We start from the raw sequence: 27339 nt of genomic DNA, 5'->3' as shown, positions 1-27339 counted from the left end.
TGAACATGTTTGAAAAAACACCTGCTTACCCACAGTTGGTCGTCATGGCCTGGAGGACTTTTCTTAATGAAAGCACCATAATAAGTTGCAATATTTCTATGATGAGAATATTTCTTTAGCATATTAATCTCCAGTTTGATTTCTTCTTCTTCATCCTTTGGGGGAAAAAATAAAACAAAACCCATATGTTTAATATACCACATGCATTACAGGATCACAGAATCATCAAGGCTGGAAGAGACCTCTGAGATCATCGAGTCCAACCATTAACCTGTCACTGCTGGAACCCCTAAACCATATTCTCCAGCACCAGATCCAGACACCTCTGAAACACTTCCAGGGATGGTGACTCCACCACCTCCCTGGGCAGCCTATTCCAGTGCCTGAACACCCTCACAGGGAAAAAAAATTCCTAACACCTAAACTTAATTCTAATTCATCTAATCCTTCGCTTTCACACAAACAGATTTTTTTCCAAGTTCAATTTATACCAGCACCATGCTCAGTAAACCCATCCTATGTTCATGCCATCAAAATATTGTTTATTGAGAAAGGCTAAGAACAGGTCATTACTTTCCCAAGTTTTCAGTAGTGCAAAAAAGCAAAGGATGCACTAGATTTGACCCAGTGATGGAGCAGGATATGGTCTGATCTATGCTTGTAATACCTTAAGCAAATACACAGCTGACAGGTTTTTATCCTATAGAACCCAGAGAACTAGAAAACTGGGAAAATCTATGAATTTATGATAGAGGAATATTATTTCCACCCTCTTCGGTTTTCTTCTCCTTTAATTTTGAAGATTCCAACCAGTTCTATATAAATGCCAGACAGCAGCTCCCTGCAGCCAACTGCTGAAGCAGGTCCCCATCTCAGTACCAGCATGGGACTGGGGCAGGAAAGCAGAGGTGGAGATCAGGAATTCCCCTTATTGCAAAGACAAGGCATTTGCCTCATGCACAAGTTTCCTCCTCCTCCAACCTCCTCTGCAGAGGAAGAGCAAGTGCATCAGGAAGAAGGGGCCAGGAGCCTGGGCAGTAAACAGGATGCTGGGACACAAAGGAAGGACTTCCCCCAGCTCCCCCTGCTACAGTGAGGTGCTAAGCAGAGCACTCAGGTGAAGGGAGGTCATCCCTTCAAAGAGCTGAAATGGGTAACACTGTGAAACCACTCCTTGAAAACACCCACAATGTGTTTTGGAAGTGACAGTAGGACGTGTTGCATGGAAGGATCCACACATGCTCTGAGGTGCTGCCTGAGCAGGCAGCCTGCAGGAACAGAGGAAGAGGAGCAGACACCAACCCACCCCCAGCTCTCTCTTCCCATACCTAAGACAGTGGGAGTCTTCTTCAAGGACCTATCAAAGCAACAAATGAAAAGGCAGATAGACACCCCATTAGGCATAATCTTTATTTCCTCCATAATTTTCTATCCTTAGATATCCAGGCAGAAAATGTTTATCTTAAACTGATTCCAGGAAGAACCCAAAACTTGTGTTCCCTAGGGCTGCTGGCTGATGGGAATGGCAGTGCATATTTTGATTATCCTGTGATGTCAAAGCTGATTACATGATCAAATTTTAAGCCTTAAACTTCCCTGCAATTTGTACCACACTAGCAATCAAATATCTTATTCATGGCACGTGTAGATGTTAATACCAACTGCATGTTAACTGTTTATACACACTGGCACACAAGGCTTGAGCAAAAGATACTCCATCCTACAAAGCAAGAAACTGTTTCAAATACTCCAAGAGTGGAATGCAATGCTTACTTGTAAATTATTATGACAGAATTCCCAAAATGCAACAGGGATAAACTATTGTTATGTCTTCTCATGATGCATCTTTGAAGTAAAACACTGTGTATTTCTGGAACACTGAACAAAACTGTAACAGAATCTTGTAAATCAAAGTTCCCAGAGAACAGCAGCACTGGGACAGTGTTGTCAGAATAGCTTTTTGAGCCAAGTGCTAACTTGGTGCTTCCTCAGCTGCTTCTAGTTGTCCTTGCTGATGCATTATTCTTTATTTATTTAGACCATATGCAAACAGAAAAAGGAAAAAAAAAAAAGAGAATAATAATACATGATTATACTCGAAACTACTACACTGAACCTCTGAACTGCGAGTTCAGGCAAAAAAACTAATAGGAGATTTGTTAATGGTTTGGGACTTAATTGCTGATAGGTTAATATCTATAATTGGATTAATCTGCTATTTTGAACTGACTTTTTAGCTAAAAATTCTTTCCTACCCTCAACACATGAATACAATAGCTTTTACAATACAATGGGCAGGATGTCCTAAAGGTTGTTCATGTTTATCTACTGGAACAGAAGCCAAAATGACAACACTTCGGACCTATTTCTGAAAAATAAAGTAATAAAATCCCACCTCAAATTAAAAAAAAAAAATCCCTGAAGAACAAACAACAAAAAAAGGTGCACACAGACCCTGCTGACTGCAGGCTGCTACTGCTCTTTCAGCTTTTCACTGAGGCTGTGTCACATCACCTGCTCAATGGTCTGTAGCAACCCCAAGCATCTCCCTTAACTAAGGCTAATAATGGTCCCACGCTCCTATTTCAGCCACCTTGGAGCATTTGTTCACAACCCAAATAGCATCTCACCCACAGTTCAATCCAATCCAAAACCCAGTCTACAAAAATAAATGGATTCAGTAACTCTTGCCAAGCTTTGGAGGACTCCACTTACTTAGCGTGGATCGATAACTCCCTAGCAATGAGTCCTGAAGACTTTGTGGCGACAGGAACTATCATGAGGATTAATCAGCACAGAGAAGGCTGCAGTGCCACTGCAGCATAGCAAGTGGTGTAAGACTTTTGAAAAATAGGAAATTACAAAAAAAAAAAAAAAAGTTGGTCAGAACAAAATTGTTCTGGTTCCAGATTCAGGAGCAGTTCTTTCCAGGGCACAGCTGATTTCATCTCAACGTGGATATCCGAAAGAGTCCAAAACAATGTGCACCCTACTGGTGTTTACTTCTCCCCACTAACTACAGAAGGAGCGTGAGGTTATTAGCCAAGACCCAGACACCAATCTTGCAGCTGTCTCACATCAGGGTGAGATGAATCCCACCCAAAAATCTCACCAGATAAGGCCATTTCCGCGCAGCTCTCCCTATGGCCACACGTGCTGCAGGGAGGGCACACTGCAGCAGGATCTCCTGCCCAGAGAGAGGTGTTTCAGCAGCTCCCAGGTATCTGGACATGTGAGCCAGCCTGAGAAGGTGCCTCACCTCCTCCTGACAGCACAGGCACCACAGCACCACCAGTCCCTCTGTTAGCAGAGGCACTGGTACCACAAAAGGAGACAATTAAACCTGATTGAGGCAAGGGCCTGTCATTCTTGTGAAGTAATACAAAAGTACATGAGGTTTTTCTTGGAGGAGAGAGGCAGCTGGTGAGCCCTTCCTAGTGATTTTATGCAGCTGGCATCAATTACCACTTTAAGCCATTATCTGTGGATACAAACTCCCATTGAAACCTTCTTTGTCTTGCCTGTGATGGGGCTGGTGTAAGTGTTTTATACTTACACATTCGCTGTCTGTTTGTGACAGCACGTCTGATTACCAGTAATTTTTGCAGTAAGCTATATTTTTGCAAGGCTCACATAGCTAGATCAAGCTTGGAGCAGCTTTCCTCTACCTCTCTGCACGTTTTTCCCTTCAGAGATTAAACAGACGTGTCAGCATCTCTAGGGATTTCTAACTGCGATGCTGCTTTATCAAAAATTATTTGCCTGTAAGATTAAACCCCCAGAAATCCACCTATGTACACTAAGATCATTTCTAACCTCTTGAATTAGCACAGTAGATAAAAAACCAGGCGTGTTGTCTCTCAGCATGCCACCCAGTGGCCCCTGCTCAGCCTCCTTACAGCTCCAGCATAAAATCTCAACTCCACTTGCTTTTCCATTCAGCACTGCATGCTAAGTGTCAGTGAAGGGTGTTTTTTTTTTTTACATGCAGATGGCAAATCAGTGACTTGTTATTTTCATTACATCAGCATTTACAAAACTGTGATGATTTAAGTAGCTGAATGATTTAAGGCTCTGACCATGGTTGCAACTGGAGTAACTCCCAGTCAAACAAAAGCTACCCAGGCAGATCCATGTAAGGAATATAAATCTGGACAGCTCAGTTATTCCATTTCAGCACGTTTTCCAAAGGTAACACCCCACCCTGCCTCACCCCTCCTGCATCATTCCTGCAAGAAAATTCTGCTTATTTACACAATGGTTTAGAAGATGAAGAATTCAGAAAAACTTCGCTGGACGTTGCTAGGAGGGAAAAGAAGGTAACTAAGCTCTAGAGGTGTCAAAAGTAGGGAGGATATAATCAAAAGGAAAGAAAAAAATCACTTCATGTCTGTCCTGTTTCTATATACTCCCTAAACAACACTGTCTAGGTGCCTCAGGAGACCAAGCTCAGCAGTCCTGACCTGTTCCAGCACTAAAACTGGTACAAGACCCCTATGAGAATGTGTCTCTGAGAAACACACTTAGGAGAGTAAGGGGGAAATAACACCACTTCCCAAGCTCTACAGCACAATGAAATTATTTCAGGAGCTGAATTTTAAAATTAAAAAAACCAAATCCAACACAAACCAAAAAAACCCAACCTAAAGGTAGAGCAAGGATATGTCCCAGGGCATGTAGGTGATGACTTTCCATCCAAAATCCCCTGGAAGAGCTGTCTGACCACTGCTCTTTGCCAGCTGTTGATTCTGCCCTCTTAAGAGATGGCACATCTCAAGGAGGAGAAACTCAGGACAATTTTAGAAGATTTTATTTACCTTAGTCGTATGAGGAGGGGATATGACTAAAGGTAGAGCAAGGATATGTCCCAGGGCATGTAGGTGATGACTTTCCATCCAAAATCCCCTGGAAGAGCTGTCTGACCACTGCTCTTTGCCAGCTGTTGATTCTGCCCTCTTAAGAGATGGCACATCTCAAGGAGGAGAAACTCAGGACAATTTTAGAAGATTTTATTTACCTTAGTCGTATGAGGAGGGGATATGAAGAAAACGGACAATTTTAGAAGATTTTATTTACCTCAGTCATATGAGGAGGGGATATGTGAATGAGAAAACACAGTCCATCAAGGGTAAAGCAAGACAACATTCAGTGATGGACAGAACAGCAAGTTTACCTCTCCTGCCAGATGACTTATATGCTTCCCTAAATTAGTTTGAAGAGGAATACAAATTAGTCCCTTCAGTAACTTTGCTTTTTGATTTAAGAAATGAGACAGTGACAAATCTCAGCTCTCCCTGCACGAATGGAATCAGGGCATTTTAAGCTACAACTAACAGTTTTAAGAATTAATATCACTTTCAAACAGTGGAAAGCCAAACAGCAAAGGGAGATGTGAATGGGAAGCCTCCAAATATTTTTTCCTTTACTTTCCCAGTGCTGCTCACCAAGCTCTGCCTGCCTGGAGATTGGCAGCTGGCAATGCTCTGCATGGGGGTTCAGAGCAAGCTGTGCTGCTGAGGATCACAAACTCCAGGGGTAGCTTGTGGAATTCAAGAATCTTTAGATCACAGAAGAGTTGGGATTTGTGTGGATGGGCAGGCAGCAGCCTCAGCCCAGCGCTGGGAGGGAAAAGGATTGTTAACCCACAGACTCCCAGAGTGATGGAGAAGAAACGAGTTTGCCTTCAGAGGCACCAAAATGATCATGACCTGCCCTTTCTTTCACCATGTGGCCCTGACATGCAAGTTGAAGAAAAAACAGGAGAAGCCCACAAGATACCCACTTTATTTTCCTTTCTGCTTCCTCTCACTTTTCATTTCTGCCCTCCACCCACATGAAAAATTAAAGTCCTAAAAGACACCAAACACAAACAAAAATTTTCCAGGATAAAGCATGACACCAACTTTTCAAACCACCATTCTGCTTGACTGCCACATCCTCCCTCCTCCTCACAGCCCAGACCTGGCCAGCATCCATTCAGAGCAGAATCTGTCCCGGAGAAGGAAAGCCTGAATAGTGCCTAGCACAATAGGTGACCTTTTCTGCTGCAGCAATCCAGAATATATACACTTGTTAATAAAGTTCACACACACAAGGGAGATGTTTTGGTGAGAAGAGTTAGGGCAGTACTGGACCCAGCACAGTATTTGAACTGGGAGCTGTGGTGCTGCCTCCAAGCTGAGCAGGAGATTGTAATTTTGGGAGGAACCAAACCACAAGAGCAACGAGACTCCAAGCACTGGGTAAGTCCCTGCCAGCACCTGCCCAAGGTAGGGAGTTTGTATAAAGCAGAGCAGCTTGCAGTGCAGAGAGCACAATGTGGAAAAAAGAGATCTTCTCCACACCACAGTGGAGTGTCGGAATTGGGAATATGTATAAAGCAGAGCAGCTTGCAGTGCAGAGCACAATGTGGAAAAAAGAGATCCTCTCCACACCACAGTGGAGTGTTGGAATTGGGAATATGACAGAAAATAGTTCTTAAAAGAAAATATCAAACACAGACTTCTTGGGAGGGAACGTCTAAACTGTTTATAAGAAAAGACTTTAATCAAGAGGTGCAGTAAACATTTAACAGGTCCATATACAATCCCTCCTAAATCTCAGCATACAAGAGCCTCCAATTTTCTTATTACATCACATCTTTCTTGAGAGGCTTTTACAAGCCTTTGCACTTTGTCACCCTCAAGCTAAAGACCTCAGGCAAGTTTATTTCCCTTCTGTCTCTCTCCTCTGTTACCCTCTCACTCCTAGCATTCCCTGTGCCTCTGCCACTTCATCTGTAAGGTCTCTTTCACAGGCCTCTTACCCACAGACTCTTCCCACCTTGGCATCAGCACATTAATCTGTCACACCTGCAGTGAGAGGACTTGAGGGAATGGCCATGAACTGAGATGGGGAGAGTCACATTAGATGTTATGAAATTTTTTTTCACTGTTAGGGTGTTCAGGCACTGGAATAGATTGCCCAGGGAGGTGGTGGAGTCACCATCCCTGGAAATGTTGAAGATGTGTCTGGATCTGGCACTGGAGGATCTGGGTTAGGGTTTAGGGGTTCCAGCAGTGACAGGTTAATGGTTGGACTCGATGATCTTAGAGATCTCCTCCAACCTTAATGGCTCTATGATTTCTCTCCACTGTCTTTCAAGTCCTTCCCAAACACAGACTTTTCCAAAGGCCTCCAGACTGTTCTCTCTGAAGAAAAGGCATCCATCGTGCCCCACACTCAGTGGCACTGAAGGAGCACCAGACACCCAGCAAGCCTGAGGCTCGGGTGGTGAGCATCCCCCACCATCCCTGTGAGGGTTCCTCTCAGACTTTGCCCCTTGCCCACATACCCAGCCCATGCAGAGAAAGCCCTTCAAAGGCTTTAGATTTCTGAGCTTTCCAAAAACCCATCTTGTCCCTGTGAGCTGCCCACTAACCTCTGAGCTGCTGCCACTGCCAGCACAGAGCCACGCTGCCAGCAAGAGCAAACCAGCAACACTGCTCAGGCACAGCAACTGCAGAAGACATCTGTGAAGCTTTTTCAAGGGTCAGAAAAGCCTTAGATTTGTGAGGACTGGCTGGCAGAACAGTGCCATCCTTATGACCATATATTGGGTTACCTTCAGTGGCAACATTTCACCAAGCAGGTGAGAAACACACTTCCAAACACGCAGGAAACAGAGGCTGCTTTGTCTCCCCTTGGCATAACACCCTCTCTACTGCATGCTAAAGGCACCGTTTGAAACAGGAGAGAAAATGAGCCAAGTTGTTCGCACTGTGCCATCGCTGAGGCTGCAGCCATAAAGCAACAGTTAAATTAACTGGACAAAAAAAAAGCAGGAGGGAGGACTAGCTCTTAAGCAGGGTCCCAGCACTGCCCGAAGGAGCCTGTGTAGCAGCATTGTGCAGGCACAGGAGATGGAATCACGTGCAGGCAGGAAGGAGCCAAACACCACGTGAAGACAATACTTGTCTGTTGTCTCCCCCCAAACCACCTCCTCTGCCAGTCACTCCGACAACAATATTATCTTTCTTGCCTGATGTGCCTCCGGTGCCTTCGCTGGGCACTGAATGAGCTGCTCTGGAGGCACAGAAACTACCACTGCTGACCTCCCTCAGTAAAACCCCAGGGTGCCATAGGCTTTTCCAAAGACAAGCAAGAGAGAAACCTCCTCAGGCCAAATCCCTTCAACCATTTCCAAGGCTAGTTCCTCAATCCTAGTGATGATTACTTAAAAGAGTTTCCTGCTCAGACTGCATGTTTGTCCCAGCTATACAATTCAACTGTCCATCCTCATCAAGCCTAAATTACTTACAAGTTATGCAACAGCCAGCCTTGTACTGACATCTTCAGAGCCCTCATAAAAGAGGGAAGGTTTAGTACCCTGCTTTTATCACTATTATTCCCACTAAAAGTGCCTGTTGCTATACAATTCTACATTCAGTCTCACGTTTCTTGTGACCAGAACAAGCCCTTGCCAGCATATATATGAAAACTAAGCCTGTGAAATGATAAGAAATTATAACAATGTCCTTTATGCAAAGCTCTGGACTCAAGAGAGTAAGAGATGCAGATGCTGCAGGGGAAACAGGCTAATGCACAAAGCCAAAAAGTTGCACTGCTTTTCTGCTTCCAATCTCAGCATGCATTTGATGCCAAGGAAAGCAGCATCTCTGGGGGTGACAGAGCCACGGGAGGCATTTGCCTGGGCCCTGCTCTCCCCTGGGCAGTGTGATGCTCCACTGCTCCCAGCTGGAAGGCACATCTCCTTCCCAAAGGGATCAACACGTGTCCCTCCCTGCATGTGCAGTCCAGACACTGCTGGGCCACAGTTTGGATCTGGGAGATGGAAAGGCTCGGGAGGCCTGCAGGTTGATGCAGCTGGAGGGATTCAACAAGAAACTGGAGTTCTAGTTTGAGACTAAGCTTTAAACTTTGAGGGGGGCAAACCTCTGAGAGAGGAGAGAAAACAAAAGGTTGAAATGACTGAAAGCAGATTTCCTATGTACCAAATGCCACACAGCTGCTATATTAGCAGAAATGTAAGCTGAGAAGGTAAAATACATTCAAAATAGCAGTTCTGGCATAACACTAATGTTCTTCCAGTACATATGTCATAAAAACCTATAATTACATGAAGACACTAATTCCCTCACAGGAGGGATTCGTTCAGTATCCAGCCTCACACCCACACCGAGCAACAAGATTTGCAGATGAAAAGGGAAGAGGAATTTATTTACAACCCCTCTTTCCTTTCATACATTGAATAAAGCCCAAATGCTAAAAGACAAATAAACTATCCCAACAGTTTGGGGTAACAAACCCAAAAGCTATAACCGTGCACACCCGAACAGGAACAGAACAAACGAGAGGAAGGAAAAGTAATTCCACTTTGGCTTTCCTTGGGGCTGTTTCACATGGGATCCTTTATTAAAAAGAGATGGAGCTGGAGAAGTAGCTGAGAAGAGAAATTCAGCAACAGCATTACATGCCACCATTTCCTCCCCAACAGTGATGAGGGATTGGTATTGCTTTAGGCCAAAAGAGAACAGATGGATTTGCAAAGCAGAGGGGGCAGACTGGCAAAGGTACTCCAAAATCAATCATACAAATAAATTAAATTAAATTAAAAAAAGACACAAGGGAGCATGAACAAGCACCTCCACAATGGCCAGCAGTGAGCAGCCATGAAGCAGGTACCTTGCACTTTCAGGAGACACCATCCCACCAGTGACCTTCACCCCTCTACAAGACAAGTCCTACCTCAGGTGGACAGAGCTGTCTCCTCAAAATCACATTCCCCTCCTTGCTAAATTGCAGCTGTCCAGGTCATCACAAACCAGGTACAACCACTGTGTGCCTAAAATTAGGCAGAATGAATCCAGGCTTTGGGCACTGGTAGCATCAATAGTTCAGGCCAGCAAACAGCTTCTGGAAGACTACAAGTTTTATGTTGGACTTTAGATTCTGAACTCAAATCAACTCGTATGTGGAAAATAAACTTTGTAACATTTTGCTATTCCCTCAGCTGTCCACATTCCCTAAATCTTCTATGCCTTAATTAAGGAAACTCTCCTCATTAAAATGTTGCAAGTGCTGCATTTTTCCTTCCAAATATTTAAAACTCTGTCTGCAGCCCTAACAAAGCCCTGCACTTTGTCACAAAATGAGTACCAAGAAAAACCCCCAAAACAAAATTACTAAATTTTCTTTGCAGCCCAACAATCCACTTCTAGCCCTTCACTTAGACCCCCTACTATGAAGAAATAGATTTAACCCTTCTGTTCTGAAGTGATGTACCTCAGACAGAGGTGCACTTGCCAGATGAAATGACATCTAACAGCCACCACATCTCCATACATTGCCTTAGGAAGCAATACCCAATGCTTAAGGCTCATTTTAAGTGCTGCTGGTAACCTATACTCTGTTTTACACCCACAAAAGGAAAACTTCAAATTTTGGTCTACGCTACAGCCTCCAAAAAACTTCTTGTACGCAAGGACTGGTGTGAGATCATGATTCAACTTATTCAACACAAAGTTTCTTTTGTGAAGCAGCCAAAATATGTAAATTACCCAGGAATAAAAGGAATCGCCCGATCTGTACATGTGTCTTACAAACACAGCTGAATGACACAGTACAAGTGCACAAGTCCCTACAAGTTTTAATTTTCAGGTAATCTTTGCCTAAAGGTTCAACACTTTAGCTCCTCTGGTCCAATATTAGTCACTGCTCAGCCTCTGCCAGGAATCCACAGCCTTCTCCCCTGCCTTATGCAAGGAAAGCACTGCAAATGCAGAATGCCAGGGGCAAAAACAGGGAGGACCCAAGAGGTTCAAAGGCCCAATCCTTTCACCTGGTGAGGGACAGAAGGGATGGCAACAAAAGCTGTGACACCAACCCACCGTTTCGTGTTCGAGAAACAGGCTGAGTAAATCCTGCTCAGACTGCAGGTGACTGGTGTGAGGACAATGGAGATTGGACCAAGCTTGTCAAATTCCATTTTCAATTACAAAATACCACAGAAAGAACATTTGGTCCTCCTCCCTTTGCCATCATCTCCACCTTCTCTTCCTTCTCTCTCCATCCTGGTGAGAACTGCCCCTCAAAGCAGTGACAGAGCAGAGAATTAACATCAGGTCAGCAGCTATGACACAATCAGCCCATCACACACCCACTGGAACACCCTGTCCAAGCTGTCAAACCAACTGCTGCTTCTTGGGGAGGAATGGGCTCTGCAAAGGGCAAACCCAGGTCCATGCCTGATGCCAGACCAGGCCTGGGGTTTCTGCTCCTCCTCACTCTTCTGCAGCATTCCCAAAACATAGAATCCTAGAACATGCAATGCAACAGCAGCTTTGGGGGTGAAAAAGCACCACTAAACTCAGCTACTTCATGGGAATAAACAGAAAATAAATACCCAGAAACATACAGGCTCAAAGCAGCTTTCCTGGAGCAAAGACCTTTCCAACTTGCCTGTTCATATATGAATAAGATCCATAGTTATGACCCTAAAGGTTTCCAATGCAAGGAGGAATATGGATATTATATTTTACCTCAAAAATACACCTGTGCCCAGAAATACAGCCTTTTTTTAGAAAGGGAAATCCATTCCAGAATGATTTACAACTGACTGAGGAGATGATGATGTGTGCAATTATCAGGTCCAATCACTCAAATTACAATTTAGCAGCAGACACACAAACTACTTGATTCACAGCTAACGTTTTCTTCAGCACATGCCAGGTCCTTCTGCAAACAAGAGGGGAGACAGACAACCTCTGTCAGTAACAAATGTGGCTGCTGACAAGAGGAATTCAGGGATGTCTGAGAGGGGCAAATTTCCCTTCGTGTTTGTGCCAAACCCTCCCGGAGGACAGATGACAACCAGGGCTGCAGCCAAGAGGCTTTTCCTTTGTGCTCAGACAGGAACAGCTGTTAGACAGGTACAAAGGTACAGCCACGTCTGGGCACGTGTGATAAGTGAGTTCTTCATAAAATCAGTTGCTGAGGTTTTGATTTTCTTCGGTAGATTAATGCTGACTTATGCACAGCATTTAAAATCACCCTGCACTGCCAAAGCTCTATAAAGGCTGTGCACTTTAGTGTACAAGTAAGTGCATTTGGCATTAGGCCACGATGTACAAAATCATTTTCATGCAGCTGCCAGCAGAAGGGAACTATATTCTTGGACCAGATGTTTTTGTTGTCAGTGCTGCCAAGCACGCCTGGAAACCTCACAGCTGAGTGGTGCTGCAGGAGTGAATTAACAATGAACAGAGCCACAAGATGCTCATGTCCATCTATCACATGGGGTGTCACTGTGCCCTCTCTCCCTTCCTCCCACTCTCCAAGCAAGGAAGATGCAGATAGGCAGCTAATTATTTACCTGTTTGAGAAGAAAAGCCTTTCTGCCTCCATCAGGATGAATAAAAGCAACAAACGCTTGCAAATAATATTACACACCAGCTGCATTTATCCTTAGCTGGGCAGGTGACAAGGAGACCATGGTCAAGTAGGACTGGAGAAAATATAAAATGGTCCTAATACTACAGTACATGTTTGTTTTTGCTTCTGGGCTGTGAACAGGCAAGCGTTTATTAAATGGTATTTCACCTCAAAAATTGGAGCCGCTACGGCATTTCACTCTCCAGTTTCAAAACAAACAGCTCAGATCCCAGCACAAGCTTCTCACTCTTGAGCTGAAACCCTGAGAGCACTGGCAGGAGTTTGGGGAGAGAAGTTCCCCTCCCAACTCCGACAGCAGCTCCCAGTGTGGTTCAGCTGCTCTTTGCCCTGCTGCCCCAAGCTGCAGAGCTGGGGGCCCTGCCAGACCCTAACCTGCCCTTCCCTGCCTGTCACAACTGCACCACGACTAGCAGAGGAACCTGCAGGGCTACAGGGACCAAAAGGATAAACTGTCAACTGCCTAAAACCGCAGATGTGTGTGCACAGCAGGCAGAAAGCAGTCCCAACAGGAACAAGGGAGTCAGGCACCGACACCCGGATGCTGATAAGAAGAAAATGAGGTTTACTCAGTCCAAAACTCTGCTGTGACAGGCCCTACATCAACCACAGCCCGTGAGAGAAACCTGAGAGGCCAGGACACCTCACCCAGAAAGAAAAAGCCCTGCACCAGGCAGGGAAGAGGTGGAAGCACCTCCAGCACTCCAAGCATCTCCCTGGGGCAGCGATGGGCAACACTGCTTCTTCAGGGCTCGCTTCTTTGTTTATTCCACTCCTCACACACGTTCAAAGAGACACAAAAGAGGATGTATGTGTGTGCTGGGAGCTGCTGGGGGGGTTTCTCAGGCAGGCAGTTCGGACAGGCACAGCCCACTCATGTGTGTGCTGGGAGCTGCTGGGGGGGGTTTCTCAGGCAGGCAGTTTGGACAGGCACAGCCCACTACTGTAGCACAAGCCCCTGTTAAAAAGCGACACTCAGCAACTTGACTGTAAAATAAATGCAGGCATAGCTTGTCTCACTGAAACCCTCCTATACATAATATAATCTGATCTCCCTCAGAAAAAGTATTGGTTTGGTTTCCCCAGCCTCCAGGAACCACCACATCTGTGCCAAGCATGGCCCCAGTCTGCCCAGGCAGCATCTACAATAACACCAAAGTGGTGCTTTTCTTAAGGATACATAGAGAAGTTTGGTGTTTAAAACTACAAAAAAACTAAGCATGGCCTCTCTTGTCCAGATAAATAACTTGTCGTCTTCTCAGGGACTTTTCCCTTAAAATAAAAGCCATGCTATCACTCCAGGGTCTCAGGGGAAGATGACTCATGAGCAGGAAAGGGCCTGTAATTCTGTGCTCAGGGTATTCACCCCAACAGATATTACAAACTTTTTACTATGCTAGTCTGGTAACATGATGAAGTGACAGCCTGAAGAAATCTTCCCTTAATCACACTTGATTTGAAACCAAACAAAGAGCAATTAGCCCAGCCAAAGCCTGTGGGGGAGGGGGAGGAGGCATGTACATCCGAAGGAGGAAACCTGGATTGTTTGGAGAGCTTCAAAATTCAGAAGGATATGGTTCAAGGCACCGGATTTGCTCAGACCTCAGCTGTGTGACAATGAAGTCATGCACAAAGGGACAGGCTGCAGCAACCCTGCCAGTTCCAGCTCCACCACCAAGGCAAGAGGATCTTCTGGTCGGTTTGGAAACATTACCAAGCAGCATGGAAGCAGCAGAAATCCCACACACAGCAAAACAGACGTCTCCAATAGCTGCAGAGAGGCAGCTAAATGAAAGAACACGTGTTGGGGAGGTCAGTTCTGCCAGACTACAGCCACCCCAACAAAGCTTCATGGCTGGAGGCTCCTCTCCTGCAGCTTCCCACAGCCTGGTCCCTCCAAACAGCCACGTGGAGAAATCCCAAAGCCCACTCAAAAAGAAAATCCTTGCAGAAACTGCTGGTTAAATTGGTTAAGCTTGTCTTTGCTGGTGTACTAACGAACGATGCTCTGCTAGGAAAAGCTTTTAGCTGTGCCCTGGCATGAATTAAAAAGTGAGGGGTTGGAAGGTGCAGAATAGGCAAAGGAAGAATAGGAAGGCTATTAGAGAGACAGAAAAACATAGAAAGAATGAAAAACTAATAACAGGAAATTCTAATTGTGGGTGATATTTTTTTAAAGCAAAAAAGACTCTCCCCAAAACAGCTCCATCTGTAGTCTCTGAGCATCTGAGGGTTTTTGCCAAAGTGATCAGTAGCAAAGAGCTAGCACTTGTCTTTGATTCACAGCCATTATGTGCTGCAGCGTTCCCACACCGCGGAGAGAGATCGGAGACAAGTCTCCCTGGGCTCACACCGAGCCCCTGATCCAAAGCACCAGGGATGATGGCAGAGCATGTGCACTGCTGCAAAGAAAGGCAAGGCACGATGGAAAAAAAAAAAAAAAAGGACATTGCTGCTTTTCATGACCTATAAAACTTCCTGAGTGAAAACGGGTTTGGCTGAGGGCAGCTCTCCAACTCGCTGGCAAACCTCTTCAAAGCAAGACATCCAGCTAAGGTTGTCTTTCATACAATACATCCCTTATTCCCTCACGCCTTTGGTTCATGAGCAGACACTTTTCCCCAGGAATCACAGCGTGTACAGCCATGAAACAGTCACGACCCAGTTTTGGCCACCTCTCCCCAACGCTGGCCTGGAGGACAGGCACGTGCCCATGCACACTGACAACCTGCACTTTCCAGTTGCTTCCCTTTAGGGAAGTGCAGGTGCTGGAAAATCCTTCAAGTGCTGTTAGCTCCCACCAGCCCTACTTGCCTCACACCTGTAGGGCTAGGTAAGGCCCTGGTTTACCATTCATCTTGTATAGGGGATTAGAAGAGAAAGTTAAAAGGGTAGAAAAATAATGATAAAAGAAGTTCTGTGAATGGAAAATGAAAAAAAAAAATGCTGAACACCGGTAAGCCCCTACTAGGGTAACTCAAAGGTCTCTTCTGTTGCTGTGTATCAGGTTTCAAGGAGAAACTTCTGATTCTTGACATCACGTGAAAGGCAAACAGGTTTCTCCCTCTGAAGCCCTCTAGTGCTGGCCAAAAGCAGAGTAGTCACACAAGCACTCTCGAGTGCAATTAAGGGGGAAAATGTAGACAAACACCTGCAGAAAAGATCACTACTCATCAGCCACACCAGGTCAAGACAGCCACGTTTCAAGCCAGCACAGAACAGCTCATGGAATCACACTAAGCAGAGTGTTCGTGACTGTTTATCCATACTCTAAGTGGCCATTTGTCCTCCAAAAGCTGATAAATATGGGTATTTTTGTGAACAATCATGGATTAGAGCTCTAATCCAAAACAGGCATCAATCCATCCTGAGTGGGTCTTAATCAAGACACATGAACAAAAAAAAAAAAAAAAAAAAAAAAGTGGAAATCTCTCAAGCATGAAGGCTTGATATTTAATGTCTTTCTTCCCCAATCACAAACACTGACCTCCAAATTTTTATCTACACTGCCCCTTAGCAATAGGCACAATCTCTGCTGTCCACCAACATACAGCTCCTGAACACAAGTGTATTCATCCGATACATCATCAAGCTGCAGCAAAGACCAGTAGAAGAAACATCTTCATTTTTTCCTAAGAAAAGTTCCTATTAACTGCCAGCCAGAATTCATCTCCTTCCAGATCCAGCACTGCCTCAGGGATGCTGTGTCTGGAGGCCTTTCCTATGAAACTACAACACACTGCCCAAACCCACTGAATTGCATTTTTCTGCTTTATCAACCAGCTGTATGAAATTCACCTATTACAGAACTAGCTATATAAAATATGTAAAAAGTACATGGAACAGCTGAGGGAATTGGGTTTGTTTAGTCTTGAGAAGAGGCAGCTCAGGGGTGACCTCATGGCTATCTACAACTACCTGACAGGGGGTTGGAGAGAGGTGAGGATCTTAAGCTGAGACAAGGGGAGATTCAAATTAGATACTAGAAAAAACGTTTTCCCTGTGAGGGTGTTCAGGCACTGGAATATTGCCCAGGGAGGTGGTGGAGTCACCATCCCTGCAAGTGTTTCAGAGGTGTCTGGGCAATATGCTTTCAGGACTTTGAGGGGTTTACAGTGGAAGTGTTAGGTGGACAGTTGGATGATGATCTTGTAGGTCTCCTCCAACCCTGATGATTCTATGAGTCTACAACGATATGTCAAAGTGGCAAATCATTAGATGCATCATAAGCAACAATGTTAACATGAGCATCGTTTCCCACAGCACAGTCTGCTCAAACACCTTATGCATTTCTTAAGACCTCTTTATTACCAAAGAAACTGCTGATTTAAATCATATCTAACTACAATCTGGAAGAAGAATGAGTGATATCCAGTCCATCAGCAGTGGTACCACCCAGGCACACACAGCAAGGGCAGGCTGGGCTTTAAATTCCAGACTTCACTTAAAGCAAACAGATGTCTTTCAGAGGTAGATCTACTTTGGCTACCTGGATTAGCCCACTAAAGGGTTGTTTTCTTTTGCCATTCACTAACCAAAGCACCATTTAACTCAGGGTTAACAAGGCTCTTTGCCTGAAAACACGGGGCATGGTCCAAACTGGTTCAGCTAAGCCAGTTCCCCACGGGTCACCAGATAGGAGGCAGCTGGCATCACACCCCTCAGCACAGGTTTTCTGGCTCCACTGTTGGAACTGAGCTTACCACTCAGGGATTCTTTGCTCTGCCATTATCTTGAGCACTGGAATTCAGAATCACAATAAATGTTATGGAAATGGTCCAAAGCAGAAAATGAAGCAATTTCTGAGGCAATCAAGCTGGCTAAAAATAGCCTGTTGCACTAGAAAGAATCAGAGGGTGGGGGAATCCCTGCAGAAGACCTTTACACTCCCTTCTTTATTCCTAAATCTGCAGGTGTGGAGCAGTACAAACAGTCTCCCCCTCCCCAGATGCTGCCTCTCCCACTCCCTGTCCTGCCTGGCCCCTCTCACCCACCTCCTGCTCAGATTTAGCTATGGCAGAAACAATTTGTATTAAAAACCAGAACCAAACCACACCAAAAAAACCCCAACAACCACCTTCTTTGCCAGTGAAGGTCTGAAGGATGTGACCAGATAGATGCTGGTGCAAGGGGAACATGGAAAGGAGGGGAAAAGAGTCAGGGTTACCCCTACAGTAGCAACCAGACATGACACTGGTTTTGTTGTATTGTAAACACACATCTCAAGGGAGATGTGAATAGAAAACTGAGGAAAGCCATGGACACCTCTGTCAGGAGGAAACACTGCTATCACCACAGGATGCCATCTGAACATTGACAAATAGAAAATGCAACTGTTCTTCCTTTCTTTCCTGCCAGTGGGAGAAATCCTCTCCTGAATTTACATGCAGTTTGTTTACATTTGTAGGAACAGAGAATGAGTTTGTATTTACATGCTGAACCATCCACTCTTACATGAACAGTGCAAACTCTAACAATTTGGGTTGCAAATCAAGACTAGGCTAGGTACATTTCCCAGACACTTTTTAGTCAGAATTGGGGAGCAACAGCAATTCTGAAATAGGAACAAACACCTCCCTCGGGGACCTGAATCTGAGTGGAGACCTGTCTGATCATGCAGCCCCCTCTGATTTATAAATCAGTGCAATTCTATCATTTTATAACCGATGCAAGGCTTTGCATCTTAAAAATTGTTGCAAATGGGAGTAGTAAGAGAAGCAAAAAGAAAAATTCTGAGTGAAAAACAACAAACTCATGTATAAAAACGCTTTTGTCCCACAGGCTCAAAGAGAGGCAACACACCAATAAAAGCTAGCAGTAAGGTTGCTGAGGTAAAATATGCAAGAGACAAATAAAACCCCTCCTTACTGCCTTTGCATCACTGTTTCCACAGCAGTGACTCAGGGCTGCCTGAAGCCCCAGCCAGGAGGACAGGTTAGCACAGGGGGAGCCAAGCAGTCAGTCCCCAGCCATGGGGATGTTCTCTCTCCCTGCTGCCTGTGGTCTCTCTGCCCAATTACATTTCCATTTAGTAAAATATTCCACATAAGAAAATTCTTTTCAGGCATCACAGACTCTCTCCTTTCTTGCTCTTGCAGGCAGAGCCAAGGTGCTTTGCCAACCCGGTAATAGTTATCTGAAGCTCCGTGGGCTGCTGCATTTACACTAGGATTTCCACTTAGTTCTTACCAGCTCCAGAATCAAACACTAAATCTCAGTTCAGGAAGGAGGTGCTACAATGGAAAATATCCCTGCTGAAGTAAAACACTGCAGAAACACCTCATACACCAGCAGACACAAAACACTGAGCTCACTTCTAGAACTGTCCCCTTCACTAGCAGAGAGAGGGACACCTGTGAAGGTCCCCATCATCTGCAGAACGAGGCCCCTTCACTAGCAGAGAGAGGGACACCCGTGAAGGTCCCCATCATCTGCAGAAACAGATGCAAAAGAGAGCAGGCTCTCTCATCTTCTGCACCAGTGATGTGCTGGGTAAAGAAACTGCATTTTATGTACTGGATGTGGGGCAAAACACAACACCCATCTGCTTGCTGTCCACATAGGAACAGTAGCTCTGCTGCTGCTAACTTGCTCCTCACTTCTTACAGAGACACCCTGCAGATCAAAACATTCAAGAAATAAAGCCTGACATTCAAAAATCAACAGGGAATCATCATCATAGAATTGTAGGGGTTGGAATAGACCTTAGAGATCATCTAGTCCCAACCTCCTGCCATGGGCAGGGACACCTCTCACCAGAGCAGGTTGCTCAAGGCTCATCCAACCTGGCTGTGAACACTGCCAGAGTTGGTGCTTCTACTACCTCCCTGGGCAACCTGTGCCAGTATCTCATCAGTAAAAAATTTTTCCTAACATCAAACCCTAAATTTCCCCTCTTTCGATTTGTACTCATTGTCCCTTGTCCTGCCACTGCAGCTCCTAACAGAGTCCCTCTCTGGCACAGAACAAAAAGGTGCCTCCTTGGCCAGACTCCCATTGCTCTAATCATGCTTGAAGCAGAGTCTTACTAGGAGAGATAGCAAGGACAGGAGAGCAAAACTAAACCACTGGTGCTCATTATGAAGCACCAATCTTTGCAGCCTAATGACAACACCTTTGCACTTCTATTTAGAGTGTTCTGTGCACTTTATTTAGTGTTCTCTGGCAGCTACACAAAGCATGTTCAGGGAGCTTTAATCCCTTTTGGATTAAACATATCTGGAGGAATGTACACAGGCCCCTTGTTGGAAAGGACTTGAGACATTTCTAGGCTCTAGAGACAGACACCATCTTCTCCTGCACTGATCAACTGAACTGCTTTGCACAGCATCTTCTTTTAACACTAGGTCAGCTGTGTGCTCCCTGTTGCATATTTCAGAGATTGGGCACAAGGGGAGAAGAACATTTTCCTGTTAGGCACCAGGGCAGGGTTTATTGTGGTTACAAACCATCTCAGAGTACAATGAATTCCCAGGTCCTTGAGCATTAGCACTTGCTACCATAATCTCTAGATTAAGGAGCTGAGCTTTAAGACTCTGTTTTAGTCAAACACTCCATGCTCCCTGCACAATAGTTCCAACTGTGTCTTGCAAAAGCAGCACTGTCCAGAGACTTAGAGAAAACATTTTTGTCTCATTAAATGTTGGAGAATAACATTACTATTTTATATTTATATATACACATATGCAGGGTAAGAAAGAAGGGGAGAGAGATCACGCAGGATTATCTCAGAGGTACAATACTAGATTTGTGGACACAAAGTAAAGAAAGAACTAGAAGGAGATTTCAAAATGCTTGAAAGTAGATGCCTGTGCACACATTCCTCTAGCTGCAGCACTCACTTGAGAAGTCAGAACTCAGTCGAGAAGCATCAGAACGTTTTCTTTAAGTACAACAAAAGTAATCCACTTTCCCCTCCTGATTTACTGCAAAACAGTGGCTAGTTGACTGATCATGGAAGGTGGCTAAGGTCTGCCTACCATTTTCAAAAGAGAGGCTGTAAATTTCAGCCTCTCCCTTCTCCATGCAGCCTGCCAGTTCTCACTTAACTTGTCCGGACTTTGTATCTTCGGAATTTCTCCTCCTCATTAAACTTGGCTGAAGTTGGCCAGCAGATCCAAAAGGTATTTGGTGGAAAGGAAGGCAGGATACACTCAGTATCACCAAGAAGCCTCATTTCCTTAGGAAGTCAAGATAAAATATGGAATGCTGCCTCAAAAACAGGAGGAGCCCACAGGCAGGTGCGGTTTATGAAACTACAATTAAACACAGCCAAGACAGATTACATTTCAAGCAGATATATCTCCTTTAACATAAACAGAGAATTAATTCCTCTGACTTTGATCCTTATGCCCAAGCCAGATTTTAAAGTGCAGCTCTGAAGCAGCAGCTCATACTGAACCTGGGATCCTTTGCTTGCCTATGCAGGCAGGAGGAATACACCGCAGACCCAACTTCAGTCTAGAAACTTGCTAAAACGAAAGCACAGTGATCTGCCACAACCCTCACTGGTTTTACTCTGCCCAAACTGGCAAGAGCACACATGCTTTAACACTATATTGACAGGGTTGCCTTGTTTTCCTTGAGCAGACAATCTGCCTGATTCACGGGAGTAAATTAAGCTGTGCTGTGTGTCTGACAGACATGATATAAAATGCAGCCCAGTACCTCTTGCTATTATCTGCACACAAAACATTTCTGTTTCCCATCAGAACTCCAATCTCCTCAGACAGCTCAGACAAACAGAGCTCAGCACTGAGGAAAGCAGCATCACCCACAGCACAGATGCTCCCCTTGACTCAGAAGAAATGCTCCATCACAGGAATTTACACAGGCTATTACTGCTCAGACTCATGTCAGTGCAGGTACGACCACACTGAGCCTTCCCCACTGTTAGTATTAGGGTCCAGATTTCCCTAACATACAAAGAGGCCAACAGTCATTCATATACATATGAAATCACATTGTCATTAGTGACTTCTTTGTCAGTGCTAGCAGCAACTCTTCAGGTGATTGCAGGTACCAAGCCTAAGGACTGAAGAAAAACAGGCACAGGGTTAGAGCTAAATTCATGAGTATTGTCCACCTGGACAGACAAACAGTGCCCAAAGATGGTAACAGGCATCAGTAAGTTCACCCTGATGACTTATCCTTTCCTTCTCGGTGTGTCAATGCAGTTGCATCATCAGACCAAAGGAAAGAAATTTTTTAAGAAAAAGTCCAGACTTGTCCAAAGAGCTCAAGACTTGCAGAGAAATCTTCTTAATACGCAATCCTGCCCTTCTGCCAATGGAAATCAGCTGTGGCCATTTCCATTACGTTCCAGTACTAACCACACACTCTCACATACTGATGAGCAGTAACAGATCTTGGTGCCACAGCTGGGAGATACATCCTGAGCATCATCTGTGGTGCTATAGCAATGTTATCTGGTCCTCTTACAGCCAGGTAGGCAAAATTATAAAGCTGCCTCCTTAAAACAAGGAGATTCTTCTGCACTCCAAACTACACCAAACTTCCCTTCATGTGGCCATAAATTCAGGCTGTGTTATCTAAACTACATTACAATTTACAGAACACTGGCAAAACATTTTCTGCTAGACAGGACAAAACCTTTGTACATCAGACCTGGCATAAATACACTCATGAGGAGAAGGCAGAGCAACACAGCTTTCTTTACACTTTCTTAACACAGTGTTCCACGACTGGCCTTGAGTCCAAAGCCATCTCCTGGCCCCAGCATAAAAGCCAAGCAACAGGAATCCTCCTAAATAAGCACCATGAAGCCTTCACAGCCAAAGCTCTTCTGCTGTTGACAGATAATAGGTGCTGGTGAGGCAGCAATGGTGTCCTCAAGGATCTTCACAGCAAAAGGAGAACATCTGCTTCTTCCAGCCTTGGAAGAGTCAAGTTCCAAAAGAAGCATGTTAAAATATAGAGCAGTACAACCCCAAGGACAACTGACAATAGGCTATACGTGCAAACAGTCTTCCACTCAGGTGGAAATCTTGCATAAGAAGAAAACATATGTGGAAAAAAAACAGGTAGAGAAACAAGCATGTCTGAATGTTTTACACCCATTTTCTTCTCTCCTCTTTGCCAAATTTTCCCCCAATCAGGGCGACATTGTTCTTCACTGGGACACAGCAATCCAGAGCCTTAGTGCTGGACACCAGTTTTCTCCAGCAGTATAATTTCCCAAGCTGCTTGATAACAGCCATGGCTTTCTGCCCTGACCTCAAACTGCATGTGAAGCTCCCTATTCAACCTCCCCCTTGCAACCCAACATCCTCCCATTTCTAAATAAGCTTCTCCAGCCTGACAGTCTTGCTAAGCACACAAGTACTCAGATGAAGAGAGTGAGTTTGCCCTTTATCCAAACTGGTGCCAGCACTGCTCCAGAAAATTTCTTGGATCACATCCAAAAACTGCAGACTCAAGCCAGGTGTTAGATGGATCTGCCTTGCTGGGAGATAAAGTCATTGCTCCTTCTGTGACCATAAGGACAAAAGGCTCTTTAGAGTTAAATGTCATTCTACTCTGTGAGGACTATGAGTTGGCAAGCTCAGCCCTGCTCTGCCACCCAAGGACAGGGAAGCTGTGACATGTCTGGCACCCCCTGCAAGGCCCTATGGACAGGACCACCTCTACCTGACCCCAGTGGGGGTGTCACAGCAAAACAGGCACATGGAGCTGCAGCAGAGCCCAGTACCACACAGACATCACCCAGCACCCAGGGCTGAACCTCCTGGCATCAGCACTGTGGTAAAGCAAGGGGATGAACTGTGCCAAGCTGCTGGGTGAGGGCATGCAGCAGAGGTAGGTGAGGGATCTCAGCTAAGGAGGGAAACTTATTTACACAAATGCTCTGCAGCTCCAAAAAGGCTGCAAGGCTGTTGTTGCTCTCCCTGACCTCTTCCCAAACCAGATGTTACAGCTCAAGGGACCACTCTTGTCCAGTTCTGTTTTTTCTAAACTGTAGAAGATAGTTCCTAGCAGCCTTTTTCTTTTTTTTTAATTCACCTAATCCCCTAGAAGAGATCAGAGGTTAATCAGCTTCAGGAGAGACTGGACAGCAGGGCTGTCCACATTGTAAATACCTTTCCTATTTATTCCTTTTCCACAGAATGATTCTTTGTTTTGCCAGGTAACTGATTAACCAAATACTACAAAATGTTGTATAGCCTAGTAGTAACCAACCTCACATTTAAGGGGCAAGCAAGCAGGGTGCCAGCACTCCCCATGGAACAACAGGGATTTTTTAGGTCCCTGAGCCATTTTCCTCAACTCGTATTAAGAAGGAGTGACTTACATGAAGAAGTGACATGGCAAAGGCTTTCGGAAACTCTACTGACTTTAGATTTGCTCTGGCTAACTTTGCAGTAAGTGCAGACAGCCCTGGGACTGGTCTGTAAGTACTTTATCAGGCAGCTGCACTAAGCCAGGTGAAGCCAGGTAAAGCAGGGCACACATATCACTACACTAGAAGGATGGCCCACGTTCAGCTCCTCCAGATTGGCTTGACCCAATTCTGTTGCACAGGGCCATGAGGATGTGCATTTCCCAGCCTTCTAGTGTGAGCCATCAACTTTTATCTTTTTTTTTTCCCTCCAAACGGATGAAAAACTATGGACTGTCTTCAGGTTTTCATGGGGGGAAAACACCCATACATAATAATTAGAGCAAACCTTCAGTGTTTATTCTATAGTTTCCCTCTCATTTTGCCTACCAGTTTGTGTAGGAACACACACACATTTTTACCTATCTGCAATTTCTCTGCAGACTTGCTTCTGGGATGTCCTATGGACAACGGATGGGTCATCCACATAACTGCAGTTTCTAACACCATGAAGGGCATAAGATGCAGACTCACAAGAGTCAAAGTGACTTGCCTACTGCCAGAGAAATAAGCAGTCAGCAGAGTCAGGAAGATGGCAATGAATAATAGGGGTAACCTTTCCTGTCTAGGTATGGGACATGTGTTTCTCCTCAGGCCTGGAGGTTTTGGTCTGAGGTTGTTAATTTTTCTGCAGAGGATGTCCAGAAGTGGCAGCAGGCAAGCACTGAAAGCAATCCCACTTCTTTCAGAAATCAGCAGGATACAGTATCCAGTTGTTTGCTTAGCATAATTTTACACAGACTAGACTGGACAAGTCATGAAGCACTGGGCACAAGAGCTGAGAAATGCTGCTATTAAAAAAAAAGGCATGTGGAAAACTTTCCCAAGAGATGCCAAGAGTGTGTGTGGGAAGAGGTAGGAGGAGGAAGCAGCAGCGTCAGGGGTTATAACAAACAGAAAAGAAGCAATTGTGTTTTTCCCTCAAAATCAGTTACTAAGCCTTTCAAAGAGAAAAGCATTGCTGGAAGGGGAACACAGGAGTGACACTGGAAACAACCATGCAGCTGCAAGGAAAGCCTCCAAAAGAGTAAAGCAGAGTCAAGCTTTAGGGTATAATGCAAGTTAACAGCTTGGATGCAGGCAGATTTACCAAGTAAGCTCTGCTAAGGTTTTAAATGCTATTTGCTTCACAAGAAAAAGGACATTTTCTTTTAACTCAACAGTGACTGCCAAATCTTAGAGTCGTGGAAATCTTCAAATCATGGAAACCTAACAGCATGGTCAGTGAGTGGAAGAGGTCAACACGGACTGAACACCACCTGCCCCAAAACAATGTCACAAAAGGAGCAGAGACTCTGCAGGAAAAGGATTAAGGACAGACTACAGGAATCTCTCCAATGCTGCCTCCCCCACAGCACTCGTGCAGCACAAGATCCATCCTACATATGTACATCTTGGAAAACAACTTTTAAAGTGTGTATACGCTGATAGTTCGTATTGTTCCCCTTTTACGGTCATTGGGCTCATTCCAACAAGGAATGAGAATAGCTTTCAATTGATGAAGACTGGTGGGTTTTTTGTCTTTATTTGTTCTAGGCTCCAGTGAAATTTTTTCAGCCTACATGCACTGTAGCTTCGCCCTCAGAAAGTGAAAACAGGACCTACATATGCACCATTCTGTAGTAAAATGTATAGATCTTTAGACCTTGCAGATCCTTTAGTGCTGGAGATAGAAAGATCTTTAAAGATCCTTACAGTCTTCTAAGGCTTTTCTTAATTTGTTTAGAAAGGAGGAAAGTAGAAGAGGCAACGAAGCTTTATGCACAGCAACACCCCCCTAACATTTCAGGCAACAGTACTAACGAGTCATAATATATTCAAAGATCAAGCTGATATCTTCAGCCCACCTCCTCTTTTCTCATCCTTACCACCATTCTTTTCAAAATTAAAATCTAAAGAGAAAACCACAAGAAAAGATGAGAAGGATGAAGAGCATTTCCACAGCGCCATGTACATTACAGAGCTGTAATGTTTCTTCCAATGCCTCTAGTCAGAGGTTATACTAACTCATTTCCTTCATGCCAACCAAAACTTTTTAAGGAAAGCCTCCACTCTGACTTGGACATCCCTCCCGTTTGGGTGATCAAAGCTTTACAGCCCAGAATTGACGTAACCTTACTGATCCTGAGCAACGTGTGAATTGCAGAACTGGGGCCTTGAACACTGAAAATTTGGGGTGTGCCTCACAGAGCATGCCAACACAGTAGGTTTTCTAATTTGTTAAGCATTTGGCAAAGCAAGCACTGGATCAGAGGTATCCCAGAAGAAAGAAAGTCTTGTGTCTGTTCTCAACTCAGGTTAGTCAAAATAATCAGATATCCCACATGGCACTGCTTGAATTTAAGCAGAAAGGCAGAACACTGCCAATAAAATATGCACATAGGCACAAATCACCTACAGCTTCAAGCAGCCTCTCACCGGAAAATCACAACTTCAGTTTTGTGGAAGTTTCCACTCAAGCCTCTTTCCCCACAGGCATGGACACAGTTAGTATTACCATTAGCAGCTCATCTAACTGTAGCTCTTAAAGCAGGTGGAGAAGGTGAATTTGAGACTATGGTTCCTTCAACATTTCTCTCAGGACAGTGCTCAGGGTGTCAGTCACTGCCCTTTCTGTCCCCATGTTCTCTCCTCTCACTGTCCCTGTAAGTTGTGCTGAGCTTGAACCAGGATGTAGCTGCATCTGCTGCAGCAGAAAGAGATGTGCATGAAAACATCCCTTGAGGAACTGAAGCCATGGTTTGAGAATGTGGCCCTTCCCTGGCAGAAATTTGAGCTACTGCCCCTTCTCCCTGAAGGCCAGCACTGGTTCTTTTCCAGTCTCATGTCACCTTCTACACAAACTGCACAACAGTTTGTAACATCATGTGCCAAACTAGACCAATCATAGAATCATACAATTTTAGGGGTTGGAATGGACCTTACAGATCATCTAGTTCCAACCCCCTGCCTTGGGCAGGGACACCTCCCACCAGAGCAGGTTGCTCAAGGCTCATCCAGCCTGGCCTTGAACCAGTGTTCAAGGGTTGGGGCAGCCACAGCCTCCCTGGGCAACCTGGGACAGTGTCTCACCACTCTCACAGGGAAAATCTTCTTCCTAATATTTAACCTAAATTTCTCCTCCTTCATTTTGAACCTGTTAAACCTTGTCCTGTCACTGCGGTTCCTAACACAGAGTCCCTCTCCAGCTCTCTTGTAGTCCCTTCCAGTTACTAAAAGGCTGCTATGAGCTCTCCACACAACCTTCTCTTCTCCAGGCTGAACAGCCCCAACTCCCTCAGCCTCTCCTCATAGGAGAGGAGCTCTAGTCCTCTGATCAACTTCATGGCCTCCTCTGGACTTGCTCTAACAGTTCCATGTCCTTCTTATGTTGATGGCACCAGAACTGTCTGCAGTATTCCAGCTGGGGTCTCACAATGAACCAATCCAGGTTATAAATAATCAGGAGAAGGAGAGGAGTGAGGGTAATTTTTAACCTGGAACCAGGTCAT

General features: G+C 44.9%; 1 protein-coding gene across 1 annotated transcript in view; it reads right to left on the bottom strand.

The window, feature by feature from the left end:
• The window catches only part of MAP4K4 (mitogen-activated protein kinase kinase kinase kinase 4), an 89441-nt gene that overhangs the window by 60050 nt on the left and 2052 nt on the right, over positions 1–27339 (bottom strand). The window contains exon 2 of the mRNA XM_009082476.1: positions 30–155. Coding sequence (XP_009080724.1) covers positions 30–155 — 126 coding nt within the window. The remainder of the gene's footprint in view (positions 1–29; positions 156–27339) is intronic.

The sequence above is a fragment of the Acanthisitta chloris genome, unplaced genomic scaffold (genome assembly GCF_000695815.1).
Source record: "Acanthisitta chloris isolate BGI_N310 unplaced genomic scaffold, ASM69581v1 scaffold3549, whole genome shotgun sequence".
Lineage (NCBI taxonomy): Eukaryota > Metazoa > Chordata > Aves > Passeriformes > Acanthisittidae > Acanthisitta > Acanthisitta chloris.
Note: the sequence above shows the minus strand (reverse complement) of the source record. Positions and strands in the feature narration are given on the sequence as shown.